The sequence below is a fragment of the Triturus cristatus genome, chromosome 9, assembly GCF_964204655.1.
Source record: "Triturus cristatus chromosome 9, aTriCri1.1, whole genome shotgun sequence".
In the NCBI taxonomy this organism is placed as follows: domain Eukaryota; kingdom Metazoa; phylum Chordata; class Amphibia; order Caudata; family Salamandridae; genus Triturus; species Triturus cristatus.
Genome location: NC_140592.1, coordinates 803,167,452 through 803,183,974, shown reverse-complemented (window position 1 = coordinate 803,183,974; position 16,523 = coordinate 803,167,452). Strand labels below are relative to the sequence as shown.

Below are 16,523 nucleotides of genomic sequence, written 5' to 3'. Positions count from 1 at the left end.
CCGAAATAATGAACATCTTAAACATACATTTTGTATTTTCTCTGCCCTTCTCTGTTTGAAAGAGAAGTGTACTTAAGGTTAGGTATAACTGTGCCACTAAAAAATAATAAATACATTCGGGGAAAGGATGTGGCTAATGGCCAGAGCTGCCGACTTTGGAACTGGGGAACCAGGTTCGAGTCTTGGCATCGGCTCAACATCCTGTGATTCTGGGCAAATCACTTCATCTCACTGTGCCTATCAAAAATTTAATGTGTCATTGTGTAATGTAACTGGTGCTCATGTAAAGCGCTCCAATACCTCTGGGTCGAGTTTGTGCTATATAAAAACTGCAACCGAAAAAATGTACCTTTAGTGCACTGACTGACTTTGACTGGCCACAATTGGATTTTAATTTTTAATCCCATAAGCGAAACCACAAAGGTAGGTGGCTGCGGCTGCGTCCCACCCGCGTCAGGAGACATGTGGGCCATTCAATTCTTCTTGAAATGTCTAACAGAAAATGGTGCTCCTGTGACTGTCTGTTCTCCCAGTCTAACCTACGTCCCTGTCTATAATTGTGTGACGCAGATGTTTTGAGAAACATTCTGAATAGCACTTGAGATGGTACACCGAGTCCCTTTAAATATTTGTAACCAATAGCTCGGACTGAGAATGATGACCAGGTGAATAGAGATGAAAATTCCAGAGAGGCTCAGAGTACTTACCATGTGTAATGAAATCTCGCCATGCAGCTGGATTTTGAGTGCATCCGCTTCATTTAGTTTTTCTGCGTGGCTTTCTTCCCCTGCACCACTCACATCTTTGATCCCACACAGTTCCTTCTCAATTCTTTCAAGGAGAGCTCCGCATTTTGCTTTTTCATCTTGAATGTGGTTGATTTCGAAATCCATTAAGAATGGCTGGTGCAGCTCTGTCTGAATTAGCTTGAACGTCTTCAGAGTACATTCTAGTCTTCTCTGAAAGTCCTGGTTGCCCCCAAGTTTCAGTTGCAGGTCCGCCATCATGCCGCTGAGGAGCTCATGTAATCTCCGCAGGTCCTCTTGCTGCTTCTTCATCTGCTGCAACTCTGACACTTTCATCTCTGCACTCAAAGCCTCAGAGGATTTCAGCTGGCTTTCTGCTTCTTGAATTAGCAGCATCAGTTTTTTTACTTTTTGGTACAAATTCTGAACGGCTGTTAAGTCAAAGCTCTGAAGAGCGATGTCAGCTTCATCATTTATGGCTGTAGCGGTACTCTTGATATCACTTGAGAAGGAGTCATACCTGTTGCTTTCTTCAGAGATCCTGTCAAGGCGCTTAAGGTGCATCTCAGTTTCACCTCTGATGTGCTCACACAAAGCTGGGATTTCAAGGAGATGAGGGCTGTCCCATTCTAGGCCGCGGCATGCCAATGCCTCCTTGTCTTCCAGTATTTGTAAGAATGTAGAGTGTGCAGATAGAATTTTATGTTTACAACCTATCAGCTTGTTTTTTACGTCCTTACTTGTTCCTGATTTCTCGATAGTGCTCAAAACTAATAAATCATTCTGAAGTTGCCTCAGATCCTGGAGCAATGAATCAGCTCGGTTTGTTAAATCCAAATAGGTCTTTATTTTGTTATTTGCCTCACGGATTTGATTTTTTGTCACTCTGTATGCCCTACTTATCCTGCTCTTCAGAATGTATAGCTGATCAATAAGAAACAATTGTTCCGACACATTCAGTTCATTCTGTAACCCATTCCTTTCGTTCATGAGTGACAAAACCAGGTTCTGACCTTCATGCAATGCCTTTTCTTTGTCCTGCAGCTCTTTAAGTTGCTGGTCCAATTCTGACCGGGTTAGGGTTTGGTTTACATCTGGAACAGTGTCTACCTCATAGCACTTGAGACAGTCTTTAACTTTTTTTATTTCCGCGAAGAGCTCTTCTCTCTTTCCCAAGGTGGCTTCTAACTGCTGCAGCCGATCACTTGAGATAGTTGTAAGAGCCTGGTGTAGAACCCCCAGTTCCTTTATAAAGGCCATAATGCCTTCTTCTTGATTCAACTCAGGGGTAAGGCGTTCAAGCTCATCCGTTAGTGACTGCGCACCGGACTGCCTATCCAGGATATCTCTCTGCAGAGAAGTACAGCTTCTGATTTGAACCCTGACATCATCTGGAAATAGGGCAATTTTTTGGTCAAACATACATTTGCTTTTGGTATCCTTAGCCCATAAGATTGCTTTTTTCAATGAAAGTATGACTTTGTTTTTTCCTAAATGTGGGCTAGCGCTAAGTTCACCCTGGCCCGATGCTTGTTGCTCCAACATTTGAAGCTGATGGTCTAAATTGTTTACATCTTTTTCTAGAGTTTCTCTTTCTATTTGCCCCAACATTCTTTTAATCTGCAGCTCAGCTTTGTCCTTAATTTGGGAAAATTCATATCTGATGATCTGCAGCTGTAGAGGGGAAAGTGTGGGTACTTGAGACTTCGCTCCTGAGCTGTCACGTTCTTCTAGCAGACCCCCCTGCGTCTCTAGCTCTTTCTGAATGCCCTTAATTTTCTTATTGAGATTGTTGAATTCTCCCATTTCCACCGCAAGGTGAAGCTGTTTCTTTTGCATGATCTGTTCCACTTGTTCCCACCACTGCTCAATCTGCGTTACTTGACTTTCCATTAGTTCCTTCTCCAGATCAATCACATTTTTGGAAGCGATCTCTTGATTCCTTCTCAGGGTACTCAAAATGTGTTTCTCACTCTGAAGGCTATTTAAGAAATTGTGTATTCTATCCAGGTATGTGATGTAGCTTTCATTAGGTCCCCTGAAAATAAAACAACAAAATTAGTTTGACTCCGTTTTTTTTTTTAAATTCACATTCAAATCACCGGGTCAAAGTTAAATCATACATTAGCTAGACTGCATATCTATGGAGCTCACTGCAATAATACTATATCAAACCTTCACACAGAGGTTATAAAACCAAGACCTATCCAAAATACACGGGAACATCACAATTATCAATGTCCAGCCTCTCTTTGGCATTGACGTAGCCTCCGTGACGTCGTCCCGGCGTGCACGACGCCAGTGACCGGCGCGGAGCCGCGCGGCGCCACCTACTGGCGCGCAGGGGTACTGCTAAGCAGAAAACTTTCCGGGTCCAGACTGACGCCTGGGGATTATTCTAAGATACGGAATCTATCACTAACGTGTCTCTTTCAGATATGCTTTAAATAGAGAGGGCTGTCTGGCAAAACAGTGGCTTGATATCAGCTGCACCTGAAGTGTCTTACATCACTCCATGGATGCCTCTAAGCAGAGATATTTTAGAGCACTTCCCCCAGCTGATATAATTCTGGTAAAGTTGGTGTTGCATGGATGTATGTAGGGCCCTTGCACCTGATTGTACTATAAAGGTACCCCAATGGAAAGTGCGGCAGGGAGCCAGCTTTCCATCTACTTAAGAATACGAGACTACATCCCCATGGGGCAAAAGCTTTGGTCAATTCCTTTCCCCCTCCCCATCCTAAAAGCTAACCTTGCAAATTACACACTGAGGACCACTTTGGGTTTAGTAACGAGACAGCCATCAGGATATTGGGTCTATGCTCATTTGGGGCAGGGTGTTATGTGCCCATGCATGTACGTATATATGTACAGGTATCTGTACAAGGGCCACGAGCACTGGGTTATGATTCAAGATGGTGAACGATGATCTGGGCTGTTTGTAGGTGCTAAATCCTACTGTATGGCGGTACTGTATGGGAACGCCTCATACAAATGAGTCATCCACTTTAAAATACACTGGTGGCCATATACAGTTCCCGTGTGTCTTCCTATGCAATGCAGCGACTAGGATCTCTCTTCGTTTGTTAGATATGACTCTGGTCTTGACCTGCTGATATCAGCTGTCAAAGTTGCTGCTGTTTGTTAAAAGTGACTCTGGCCTCCACTGACAGTTGACGCTGTACATAGCGCCCAACAATCTGAAATTTCCAATCTTTGCACAACCCAGCAGGCCAGGGGCGCCTCGTCAAGCTCTCTGATCTGATGTTTTATTTTCTTCAAATGGACGCTCGTTTAAGGTGGCACTGTACAAGCTAACGAATGTAAAGCGCCCAGATATTTCTCCAGTGCCTAAGCACTATATAAACCTGTTAAATAAACAAGTTGCCAGGGGCTAGAGGCCGCTTTTTGTGTCCATCCCTTAGTTTCTACATCCATGTTGATGTTAACTGTAGGCATGCGATAATAACTTTTCTTATATGCAGCACTTCTGATGTTCCTAAGCGGTGTAACTAACAGGTGTACCTATTAGCCAATTATAATGGTACTCAACACATACTCCTCAAAAGGGTGGAACTCTGAGTCACCCTTGTAGGGATGAGGACCCCTTATCTCTAGATGCTTGAAGCGCCGACAACGACACAGAACTCACGGTGCTGGGCTTCTGGACTTAAGGCAATGTGTGTTCTACTCTCAAATAACGAGGCAAAAGCCAAAAACTGGCCCAGTTTCAAATGCAGAGAGCAGAGCAATGCGCAACGTTGTAGAGCATTATTAGAAAAAGCCCATGAGACAATCTGAATTGTAAAATATTTGCTAAAAGGTGTAAAAATTATGCGCGTTTTGGCACCACAACTTTAAAAAATAATATAGCTTTCAAGGCAAATGACTTACATTTTTACGCTTTCCTTTTCCACAACCAGTCTTGCCAGTAAAGATTTTGCAGCGACAAGGGTTGCGTGGTAACGATTCAGTGCGTCTCTCTGGTCCTGTTTCTCGTGTTTTATGCTTCGCAGGTCTTGCAGGAGCCTGTCCCAGTGGGCCTCAGTGCGCGCTCTCTCTGCCAGGCCTTCAGTCGCGGTGGCGCTCTCAGGGAAGACCTCTTTCTCCACAGATAAAACTTGGAGTTTCTTTCGCTGTAACTCGCCGTAAAGCTCCTGCAGTCACAATAAAACAGGAGAGGATTTATCAGCTGTTATCCTTAAGGGAGTGTTTTCCTTCAGGCGTCGTGAATCTTGTCTCAGAGACAACACCACACAGGGGCACCGTCAACCCAGAAGGCTGCGCCACTCCACTTGAAAGTGCGGGAAGAGTTGTGTGTGAAAATGGCCAAGTATACCTCGTCACACTTTCCTCTTGCAGCAAACGTGAACACACACGAGTACACACACAAGAGCAAATCAGGAAGCCATTTGTTTAAGTTATATTTATTGCACCATTAACCTGGGCCATGAGAAACAGTAACTTTTTAAAGGCGGGCAGACTTCCTAGCTTGCTAGGACATAGCTCTACACCCACCCCCTTGCCCAGGCGTAAAATTATCAAGCAATGATGAACTACACATTGATGAATAAAAAGATAGTATTAACAAGCGAGGCACTTTTTTTTTTTACTAAAGAAAGAATGGAAGGACAAAAGGAACGAAAGAAAGGAGAGAACGAAAGAATGAAATAACAATAATAAGAGAATGCTCAAAAAGATGGAAGAAAGAAAAAGGCTAGAAAGGAAGTAGGAAAAAAAGGAGAACAGAAAAAGAGGTAGAAAGAGTTAAAAGGAAAGAAAGAAACAGAGAAAGAAAGGGAGAAAAAGAAAGTGAGATGAATGTTCATAGTGCAACTCCCAAAATGAATCCCATCAAAGGGCTTCCTGTTCAGGATGAGCGAGTGCCTTCGTTTAGTACAAGCATACAAGCATGTCTGTCACGAGAGCAGCACAGGTTTTTTGACGTAAAACAGAAAGCCCAACTTGTTCTTTCTTAAGGCAGCTAAAGCGCTGCTTCCAGGGACTCCATTAGGGGGGGGGAGCGTCGCCCCACTGCTTTCTCGTAGTGCAAGAAGCAGAAATATAAAATGGTAAAACTACCATGTTATGTTTTTGCTTCTTGCACTGCAAGAAAGCAGAAGGGTTTGGTTGGGGGCAGGCAGGTGGGCGGGTCTGTTCTAGGGCAGGGGAGGAGTGGCATGCCCACTGCTGAGGGTGCTGACTGTTTGGTCGGCCCTCCGGGGCCGACCAAACCAGTCATGCGCACTCGGCCTTTTATCCATGTAAGCTGCATGCAGCCTACTTGGAGAAAATGGCCTCCCCATAGGCGCCTGGCTGGTCAGAGTCCCGACCAATCACAACGCTGCCATTGCAGCAATGTGATTGGCTTAGGGGAGAGGAGGGAGGCTGCCTCCTTCCTGTTCCTGCCTGAGGCAGGAGAGCAGGAAAACGCGGGACCCGGTGAAAGGTAGGATTTAAAAATGTATTAACCCCCCCCGCGCGACCCTCCCGTACAACTCTCCCCCCACCCATGATTAATGCAGGTCGTGTCTGGCTGCTTCTTATTTCAGAAGTCTAGGACTAGCCCCATAAATGTTTTGGCCAACTAACCCCAGACAAACCAGAACTTCTGATACCACCACTGTTCCATTGTGTAGTTAGACTATTGAATTAAAGGATTTCGCCACTGCTGACCCTTGCCACCCGAGGAGAACCCCAGTGGGTATGCCAGGATATAGGGCCAGCTCTGGCGGTGGCAGTTTACTCACATTTGAGCCTAGATGAGCTGACTTAGTGCCGTTACCCCCATGTCCGGTGGAATCATCAATGCACCAGATGTCCAAACTAAAAGGTTGGACTGCACTTTGCTAAGATAGGTGGCCTTCTTCTAGACACTACACCTAGCCTCTGTGTGCTAAATACTACGCTGGTTGTATCTGCATCACTTACTATATGATTATTTTCTTACCTCGACTTTTTGTAGTGAAATGTCTAATTCAGCTGTTTGGTTTTTCACTTGCTGGACGCTGTGCTCAGCTTCCTCTAGAGCTTCAGAGGAAAGTTTGTTTTTCATCACTAAATGTATATCCAAATTCTGTAAACAAAAAAGACAAAACATTGAAATCAAGAATTTTAAGTTTGATTAAGGCTGTGACTATAATCTAAAAATAGTGTGATTCAATCAGGTTTCTGGGATATCCATCAAATGCATACAAGATCATTTACTGTTATGGAAAGCAAGCTGAGAGTATTTGCAAATTTTTATACATTCTGAAAACCCTGCTGAATTTTAATGTCTCGTGTGTTCACACACCCAGCCCTAACCAGGCCGAGGGCCAGTGCTATGCTGAAAAGACACTTAAAATACAGTGAAAACAATAACATACACTAGGGCACATGGGTTAAGGTACCCCTATGATTGGCATGACCTCTCCTATAAGACCCTAGAACATGGGGATTAAAACTGCCTTTAAGTCCCTGGCATATAATAGGGCATGGCAGTTTAAAAGCCAGCAGCTTTTCTGCACCTGCATGTGTGCACTGCTGAAGCCTGAGGTCAGTTTAAAAGCAGCCCTGTGTTGCAGGACTGCTTTTAAAATGCAAATTGTGCCCAAACACAACTTTAGTATTTGGGGCACTGAAAAATGTATAAACTACAATGTTTGTACAATTAGGTACCCCCCAGGGTCTCCGCTCGGTGTCCCAGGGGTGGGGGGGGGTCAGGTATTTATAAGGCGGACCCTTATAAAACAAGTTTTTCATGCCCTGGGTTTAGTGAAATTGGAAATTTCACTCCAAACATTGTGGTAAAGTGCTTCCCAAAACCGACTTTGTGCCAGGAGCACTGTGGAGTGAGGATCTGCAATTTTAATACATATTCAGAAATAGGCAGGGTTCTTATAAAAGATTTTTTATAAGCCCTGATGTTGGAGAAATTGCCCAGTTCATTTTCCCCATTGCAGATCCCCAGCCACATAGGTTAACATGGCAAGAAGTTATTAAATAATAACTAACGTCAAGGAGGTGATAAAAATATAATTCAAGGACTTCCTAGAATGGTATTGATGAATCCAACAATATAGTATTGTTTAATTTATTTTAAATGTACAGACACAAAGTTATAAGGCTTTCTTGTCTGGAAGCCAAAATACAGCCCTCTAGAGCTCTGATCTGATTGGCCGGGGTTTATTGGATTAGCCAGGCTGCTTTGATAAGGTGATAAATAGCCCAGGGGTTCACTGAGTCATACTGGGTTCTGCTACATAGGAATGCTCTGTCAGGGGGAGGGGTCATACAAACATCTTCTTCAAAGAGAGAAGGGGACAGACTGTGTAAGTCATGCCCAGTTACAGCCCTACCCTCTGAATCCTGCAAGATTGTAGGCTTAAGGCAGGAATTTTTCAGCTGGAAAGGGGAGGCAGCGTATGTAGATGAGCCATCTTGTAGGCTATTTCAGTTAGCTCTTCTCTCTCTGCCGGAAAATCAGCCATGATGAATTTTGGAGAAATGGTGCTCTCTGGAGAAAGATAGTGCCACACTTTGGATGATGTGGTCATACCCTGGGGTAGTACCCTGCACCTCATTGGACAGCAGTGCCCTCCTTCTTGACCCAGGGGACTTGGAATAAGTATCTGAGAGGGACAGAGCCTCTCAGATCTACTGCTTGAAACTTAAGGAAGAAGGGTCCATGCTGGACATTTGATTTGCACACACCAGGCTCTGCACTCTGAAGACTGTGCCTGCTGCACAATATGGACCTACCGCTCTGTGGACCCAACTGGCTTCAAAAGGACTAAAGAGTGGACTCCCTGCAAGCTACGGGTTAACAGAGCTCAACTGGAATATCACCACCAAGAATCCTCAGCCTGGATTACTACCAATGGATTTGTAAGGGTTTTGTCCAAGTAGATTGTGAGAACTGAAGTCTCAAAACTTTCAAGAACTATCTTGGAGCTTCCAGACCCTTGGAGGAAGTTTTGGACACGTTGGGACCCTTTAGGGGAACTTCAAGAAAAAGTTCCAGTAGTTTGGAGAACTTTGGAGCAACTTTGAAAAAAAAACTCCATAAGTGGACCGACTCGACCTGACTAGCCAAGCCAGCGACCCTCAACGCGAGCCGGCCTGCAGACAAGGTTAGTCCCTGTTAGACGTGGTATCTTTTGGCATGTTTCCCCTGCCTTTTTGCTTTCTGACCTTCCGGTTTTGACTCTATTTTTACTGGTTTAGTGTCTCTGTGCACTTTCTCACTACTGTTCAAGTGCTCCAATTGTAAATTATGTTTTGAATTGGTGTTTACATGACTGGCATGTTTGATTTACTGAGAAGTCCCTAGCAAAGTGCACTGAGAGTGCCAAGGCCTGTATATCAAATGCTACTAGTGAGCCTGCAGCACTGATTGTGCCACCCACGAGAGTAGCCCTGTAAAAGTATTTCAGACCTGCCAATGCAGTGTCTGCACACAGTTTGAACTGCCATGTCGACCTGGCAAGTGCACCCATTTGCCAGGCCCTTTCCTTCCCTTTAATTCCTTGTAAGTCACCCCTAAGCTAGGACCAAAGTACCCCTATGGTCAGGGTGCACTGTATGTGAAAGGTAGGACATGTACTGGTGTGTGTAACATGTCCTGATAGTGAAATACAGTGTAATTTAATTTACACTAGTGAAAGGCTATCTGTCCCATAGGATAGATTGGAGAATACTTGGTAACATCTTACAAGTATAACTTCACATGGGGACAAGATAGAAAGATGGAGTTAAGTATGCCTGAACTCAGAATATAAAAATGCATCTTTTAGTAAAGATGATTTTTATATTGTGTGTTTGACAATACTACTTTTAGATAGGGGGTATTTGCTTCCTTAGCCATCCTGTGTGCCTCTGCTGGGTTATGGATTGACTGTCTGGCTTTGGAGTGACAGGGACTGGGGATATGCATTATTTTCAGACAGCCACTGGGGGGGGGGGGGGGGGCTTGAGGTGTGTCCTGCCTTTCCCGGATGAGTCAGAGCTGGGAGGAATAGAGCTGGGCTGCATTTATTGTAGTATGAGGAGATTTCCTTGCATCTGAATGGGCCTGGTCTGCCTTGGACAATGCTCTCTACCTCCTGCCAGGAAGCTGGGCCAGAGAGGACAGAACTGGTTTGGACTGAGCACAGACACTCTCTGCCACAAGAGAACAAAGGGAAATGTGGTATAAATATTGGGGTCCAGACCCCAGGATTTTGAAAGTCTTTTGGACCAAGAAATCTGCCAAGAAGAAGAGCAGGAGAAGCTGTGAGGAGAAACTACCACTTTGCTGTGTGCTTTGCAGTGTTGGCCTGCAGTGGCTGCTTCTGTCTGGGCAAAGAAAGGACTAGACTAAACTTTCTGCAGCTTCATTTTTGAAGTTTCTCCAAGTGCTTGAGGTAGAGCTTGCCCCTGTTCAAGAAGTCACAGGAACAGCAAATACTTCAAGTTCATCAGCTACCAGCACTAAGAACTGTGGGTTTTTTGCTGTAACAGAAGAAAAAGCAACCTGACGTCATCAACGACGCTGCTGCCAGCTCCGTGTCCTGAAGGCAGCTCAGATGGCACTGCTGCAGTTTGCACTGCAACACTGGTCTCACAGAGGCCGCCGTTCAATGCCTCCACCAAGCCGCTGCTTGCACCGCCACCTGGGGGCACCGCACTTTGCACCGCTTTGCTGCCCTGGTATCCCCAGCGGCGCTGCTCCATGCTGACATCGACGTCACTGCTTGCACTGTGATTCAAGGGTCCCGCTCGTAAATTACACGACACACTGTCCCCATCCCTCACTGCAGCCTTGGCCTACCGAAGCCAGGGCCATCGACTTCAGTTCGTCAGCTGACAACAGCACTTCAGCAATGACGCTGCAGCTGCTTGCACCGTGATCTACCAGCACCTTGACTAGCACCGCATCACTTCGCACCGCAGCCCTGGTTTGACCGACACTGCTGGACGACCGCCACCGAGCCGATGCCTGCACAGCAACCTGAGGGCACCACGTGCCACACTGCTGCACTCCACACCAGCGCACCCTACGCCCGCTGATGCCAGCGCTCCCAACTTCAACCGCGAGGAGTTTGAACTGCAATGAGTGTTACTTCAAGGGCCTGATGATTCCTGCACTGAGTTCCAGAACCGACGCCTGCTGACGCCGGCTCTTCGGAGCTCAACGAGTGGTCACCAATACCCTACATTTACAAAGGTACTGTTTTGTGGGTCTTCCCGACACCGACAACGGCACACGACGCCGCGGTAGGCTAGAAGTGTTTGGATTTGTTGTTCACAATGCCGTGATAGCTCTGGAAGGAGCTATGAACTTCAAGGAACTGTAATTTAAGTACATTTTTGCTTATTGATATGTCTAAGAACTGTATGGTGGAGTTTTATCATTTTTGGTCTTGTATGCACAGATAAAATGTTGGTTATTTCTCAAAGACCGATGTGGTGTCCTTTTTTAGTGTTTTTACTGTATTACTGTTGGTTATATGCAAATGCTGCACATACTGCCTCTGAGATAGGCCTGACTGCTCGTGCCAAGCTACCAAGGGGGTGAGCAGCGGTTATTTCAGTAGTATATCCCCCTTATCCTGACTAGGAAGAAGGTTCTCTACTTGGACAGGGTACCAACCTGCCAACTATAGACCCCTATTTCTAACAGTCCCACTGAAAAGCTCCGGAGGTCTGACTTCCAGAGTTTGACCGGGAGTAGGCTTAAACCCATGCCGGTGAACCCTTACCAAATCTGGCCTGGTGAAGAGCATCGAGGGACGCCGCAAGAAAAAGCTCCGTAAAAGTTTCTAAGTCAGAACGTAGAAAAGGTTTAACCATGAGCTGGCCCGGATCTCCGGTTTGTCCCGCTGGAAAGCTCCGGAGGTCAGACTTCCAGACGTTTGACTGGAAGCTTGTGGCAAGGCAAGCCAGTGTACCCTCATTGAATCCAGACTGGGTGACAGCTTCAAGGGACCCCGGGAAGAAAAGCTCCAGAAAAGTTTTTAAGTCAGTAGGTTTAAACTTTGACTGAGACCTACCGCGAAGGGTAACAGCGCAAAGCTCCATCACGGTCGGCCTGAAACTTTGACTTTGTCCATGTCTAGTGCGACCAGATGTCCCAATAGGTGCTATAGGTTTCTAAGGGCTATATAGTGCTAAATCTTTAAAAATTCAAATCTCCAGTTCCCTACATTGGATGTTTTTCACTTTGGTGTCATTTTAAAGATACAAATATTTCCTATTTTTATAAATTGGTGCTGGATTTTTATTGTGTCTTGTGTCTTAGGGGCATATGTATCAACATCACCATTTGCGATTCTCAAATAGCGATTTTTAAAGAATCGCTATTTGAGAATTGCAAAACGGGATGTATTTAAAAAATTGCAAACTTTTTGTGATTTCTTAAAATTCCTTAATTGCGATTAGCAAATTGCGAAATCGCAATTAAGGAATACCTGCCCATTCAGTTCTATGGGCCAGGAGACCCATAGGAATGAATGGGAAGTAATTCTCAAATAGCGAATCGCAATTTGCTAATCGCAATTTGAGACTAATTTCAAAGGTGCAAGGGTGTCATGATGACACCCTGATGCACCCCTGAAATTAGCATGTGTGTGCATATGGCGCACATACATGCCCTAAGGGCATGTATGAGCGCCACGTGGCACTTTGTAAAATTCAAAAAAGTGCTTTTTGAAAGGAAATCGCAAATTACCACCAACTGGAAGTTGGTGGTAATTTGCGATTTCATAAGGATAATTCGCACAACTTGGGTGCTTTTTACATATCATTTAAGAAATCGCAATTTGCGATTTCTTAAATGCTTACGCAAAATTAAGAAATCGCTAAATTAGCAATTCCTTAATTTTGCGATGGGATTTGCCTCATACATCCCGATTACCGATTTTTTAATCGCAAACGCTGTTATTTTGCGAATCGTAGCGTTTGCGATTAAAAAATCGTTTGATACATATGCCCCTTAGTTATTTACTGAATTGGTGTTTTTAAATGCTTTACATACCTGTCTTTGTAGTTAAGCCTGCCTGTTCACAGCCAAGCTATCAAGGTTTGAGCATGGGAATACGTTTCTAAGACCTATTCTGAGCCCTATATTGTGTTAGTGATCTTTTTGCCAGTGTTACCGCTCCTAATAACCCACTATCCAACAGTTAGTAATTTCAATTCAAAGTCTTTTCGTGCTTAGCGTAAAGCTGAATAACTGGCTGCAACATTGACATAGGTGTTCCCATAATTCTGTGATGCATAGCTGGTGTATGTGAATGGCACTCAGTTTGCTTAGCTACCTCTGCATCAAGAGTAGGATAAATATCTAAGAAACTATAAGTATGTTGGGTATGACAACTTGCTCATTAAACAATCCGCAAAATGATTGATTGGCAAGAGGCTCACAGCTAAATATAGGTTAAAAGATTTTAAGTTGAGCAGAAGAGGCATGAAATCTATCTGGGGTGCCTGAAGAGGTACAGTTTTAGAGGGCTAAGCGTTGTTGCTAGATTTATTTTCTTTATCTATTGCGCCATTAGCTCAATACAAATCCACAATAACATGAACAGTCAGCATCAGATTTCCAGCTACCAGCAGAAAAGCTATTAGGAGAGAATAATTGTGAAGGCAAATGATGCCTTAATAGTTTCCCATTGTATACATGGACAACTCCCACAGACACAAGAGTCTTTGGAAGCAAACGTAGATGTGGGGGTTATATGATCAATTTTATCAAGAGGGTTTTCATGCACCTGGGTGTGGCTGTAGTGGGGAGCTTAAGGAAGGTACTCAGTTCTACGGCTTGAGAAAATGGAACAGACTGTCCTGCCTTACAAAAAAGTTGTATATCCACCTCCTGCACTATAACATTACGGCAACATTTATCTCCAAATTTCTCCCAACCTAAATCTATTAAAAGCAGGTTGTCTTGAAGAACTGAATGAGGAGCAATGTAGGCAAAGGCAGATAGCCCAGTATTACAGAAAATTGTCAAAAAAAGATCTATCACAAGTTTTATGGAGCAATATTCTGTGTTAATTTGTAGTACAATTTACAAGCCTGATATGTTTTTCCTTGCATAATAAGTTTATGGTCTGCATAACATTTATATTTACAGAATTAGATAACATAATGTTACCCGTGAGGATCTCTCTAAATCCTTAATCTGAGGAATCATGGGTAAATGCAAACTAGAGTACCATAAAAGGACTAACAATCAGGTGAGGATATTCAACACAAAGATCGAATTCGGGCTGCTTACAATAAACCATGTTTCCTTCTCATTAGCAGCAAAGTACGAGTTACTTACCTTCGGTAACGATGTATGTGGTAGAAACGATGTCTAGCCACAGATTCCTTAACTTAGAATATCCCCAGGCGTCAGACTGGATCCGGAATTATTTTTGCAGCAGTGTTAGACCTGGCACCTTGGCGTGGGTCTCCCTTCCATTTTTGCTGTTACCTCATGTGTGTTTTTGCTGGTGTTAGATGCTTTGGGCACTGTGCCACTGCTGTCCAGTGCCACAGTTCAGGTGCTCCCTATTGTAAATTGATGTATGAATTAGTGATTCCATGATTGGTTGGTTTGGTTTACCTGTCAGACCCTAGTACAGTGCACCAGGAGTACCCAGGGCTAGTAATTCAAACACTGCTGGTGGGCTTGCAGCACTGGTTGTGCCACCCACAGAAGCAGCCTGTAAAAGTGTGTCTAAGGCCTGCCATTGCAGAGCCTGCGTGCAGTCTGGTACTGTCATGCTGACTGGGCAAGTGCACCCACTTGCCAGTCCCTAAACCTTCCCTTTTCTTCATATCACCACATCCCTATGGTAGGCCCAAGGGCAGGGTGCATTGTAAGTATAAGGTAGGACATGCCCTGGTGTGTGGCATGTCCTAATAGTGAATTACAGCCATTTTCGTTTTCACTATTGCAAGGCCTCTGTTCTCCATAGGCCAGAATGGGCAGTTTGATTATTACATCTTATAATCCTAACAGACTCAGGGAACATGGTATAAATTCGAATTTAGTATGCCTGAACTCAGAATGATAAAATAAATCTTTTAGTGAAGTTGGTTTTAACATTCTGTGTGTGAAATTACCACCAGGTAGGTATTTTCTTATCTAACCATTCAAACCTGCCTCTGCTAGGTTGTGTATTCCTTGTCTGGAGTTTGAGTGACAGGGCTGGGGGACTCCAGGAGACAGGGTGAGTCATCCCAGTGGTGAATAGAGAGATCTGCATCTAGAAGGGAGGGAGGAGTTGCACCTGGGACATGAATAGGGCTGTGCCTTCCCTCCACAATGCTGGCTCCACCTCCTGTGGTGCGTCTGATGTCTCTGCCCTGCTCTCTGAAAGGAAAGAAGGAGTCATGTAAACAAAGTGCTCTAGGACTGACCAGAACTGGTTTGGACTAGGCAAAGGCCTCTCTATCTTCAGAGAACAAAGAGAAACTTGGTATAAATATTGTGACCCAAACCCAAAAACTTTAGATCACTTTGGGAACAAGAAGAAACCTTTGCTGAGGAGTGGAACCAGAGAGACTGAGGAGAGACTATCCCTGAACCTCGGGGATTGGCCTGCAGTGGTTGCTTGACTGCCAAAGAAAGGAGAAAGGACTTTGTGTGCACTTTATTCAACTTGTAAAGGATCTCCAAGGGCTCGAGAGAAGAGCTCGCCTCCTGTCTCAGGGACAACAGACTTCAACCACCAGCTCCCTAAGAGTTCTTTGAAAGTGCCTATAGCTGTATTTGGGCCTTCTGAGGGACTGTGTGTCACAAGGAGCTGGAAGAGCGAAAAGAAGAAGCGAGTCGCCATCGCAGCCGCTGCCATCGCATCCCGGAACAAGGGTGTCGCCGCTGTAGCTGTCGCTTTGCACCGCAGAAGCACATCACATCCACGGAGAAGCGTGCCGCCGTCGGAGCCGCTGTCGTCACATCACTGAACAAGGGTGTCGCCGCTGCAGCTGTCGCATCGAGCGGAAGCGTCTCGCATCATCGGAGGAGAGTGTCGCCGCCAAAGCCGCTGTCGTCGCATCACGGACCAAGGGTGTCGCCGCTGCAGCTGACGCATCGAGTCGAGACTTCTCGCAACATGGGAGAAGCGTGCCGCATCAAGAAGAAGACAACATCTTTATTTCTTTGCACCAAAATTTCATCGCATCACCATCCTTGCAGCACTTTCGTTGCCCTGCGTGTCACATCTTAAAGTACATTGACTCAAAGTGTGCATTTAAGATCTAAAGAGAACTAAGCCAATTCTACCATTTTTAAGTAACAGTATTGTGGATTTTTGTCGTTTATGTTCTTGTGTTAAATCTATATAAAGAATACTTATTTTTAATATACAACTGTGTGGTGTCCATCTGTAGTGTTGTCACTGGATTACTGAATGTGTTCACAAATGCTTTACACACTGCCTCTGAGATAAGCATGTCTGCTCGTGCCAAGCTACCAAGGGGCTGAGCTGGGGTTATTTTAGGAGTGTACCCCCCTACCCTGACTAGAGGCAAGGGTCCCTATGTGTCACAAGTACCTACCTGTGCCAACTAGAGACCCCCAAATCTAACAAGCTAGCACATCTGCGCACCGGGGGATGGCGCCACACAACCCCGCCCTGACGTCATCCACGTACGTGAAGTCTGAGAGTTCATATAAGTCCCTCCCGGCACGCTGACGTCAGTTTTCTTCGGAGAAACATTTCCGCGACACAACGCGGAGCCCACAACAAAAAAACTGTGAAAGTATGGGAACAGTGTGCAAGGGTTGAAAATGAATAAATAAGGAGGATGGTGCAAGAC

General features: G+C 44.9%; 1 protein-coding gene across 1 annotated transcript in view; it reads right to left on the bottom strand.

Annotated features, from left to right (window-relative positions):
• The window catches only part of LOC146798868 (nesprin-2-like), a 1,144,883-nt gene that overhangs the window by 395,161 nt on the left and 733,199 nt on the right, over positions 1–16,523 (bottom strand). The window contains exons 77-79 of the mRNA XM_085627789.1: positions 6,697–6,822; positions 4,641–4,903; positions 708–2,784 (exon numbers count right to left, since the gene is read on the bottom strand). Coding sequence (XP_085483915.1) covers positions 708–2,784; positions 4,641–4,903; positions 6,697–6,822 — 2,466 coding nt within the window. The remainder of the gene's footprint in view (positions 1–707; positions 2,785–4,640; positions 4,904–6,696; positions 6,823–16,523) is intronic.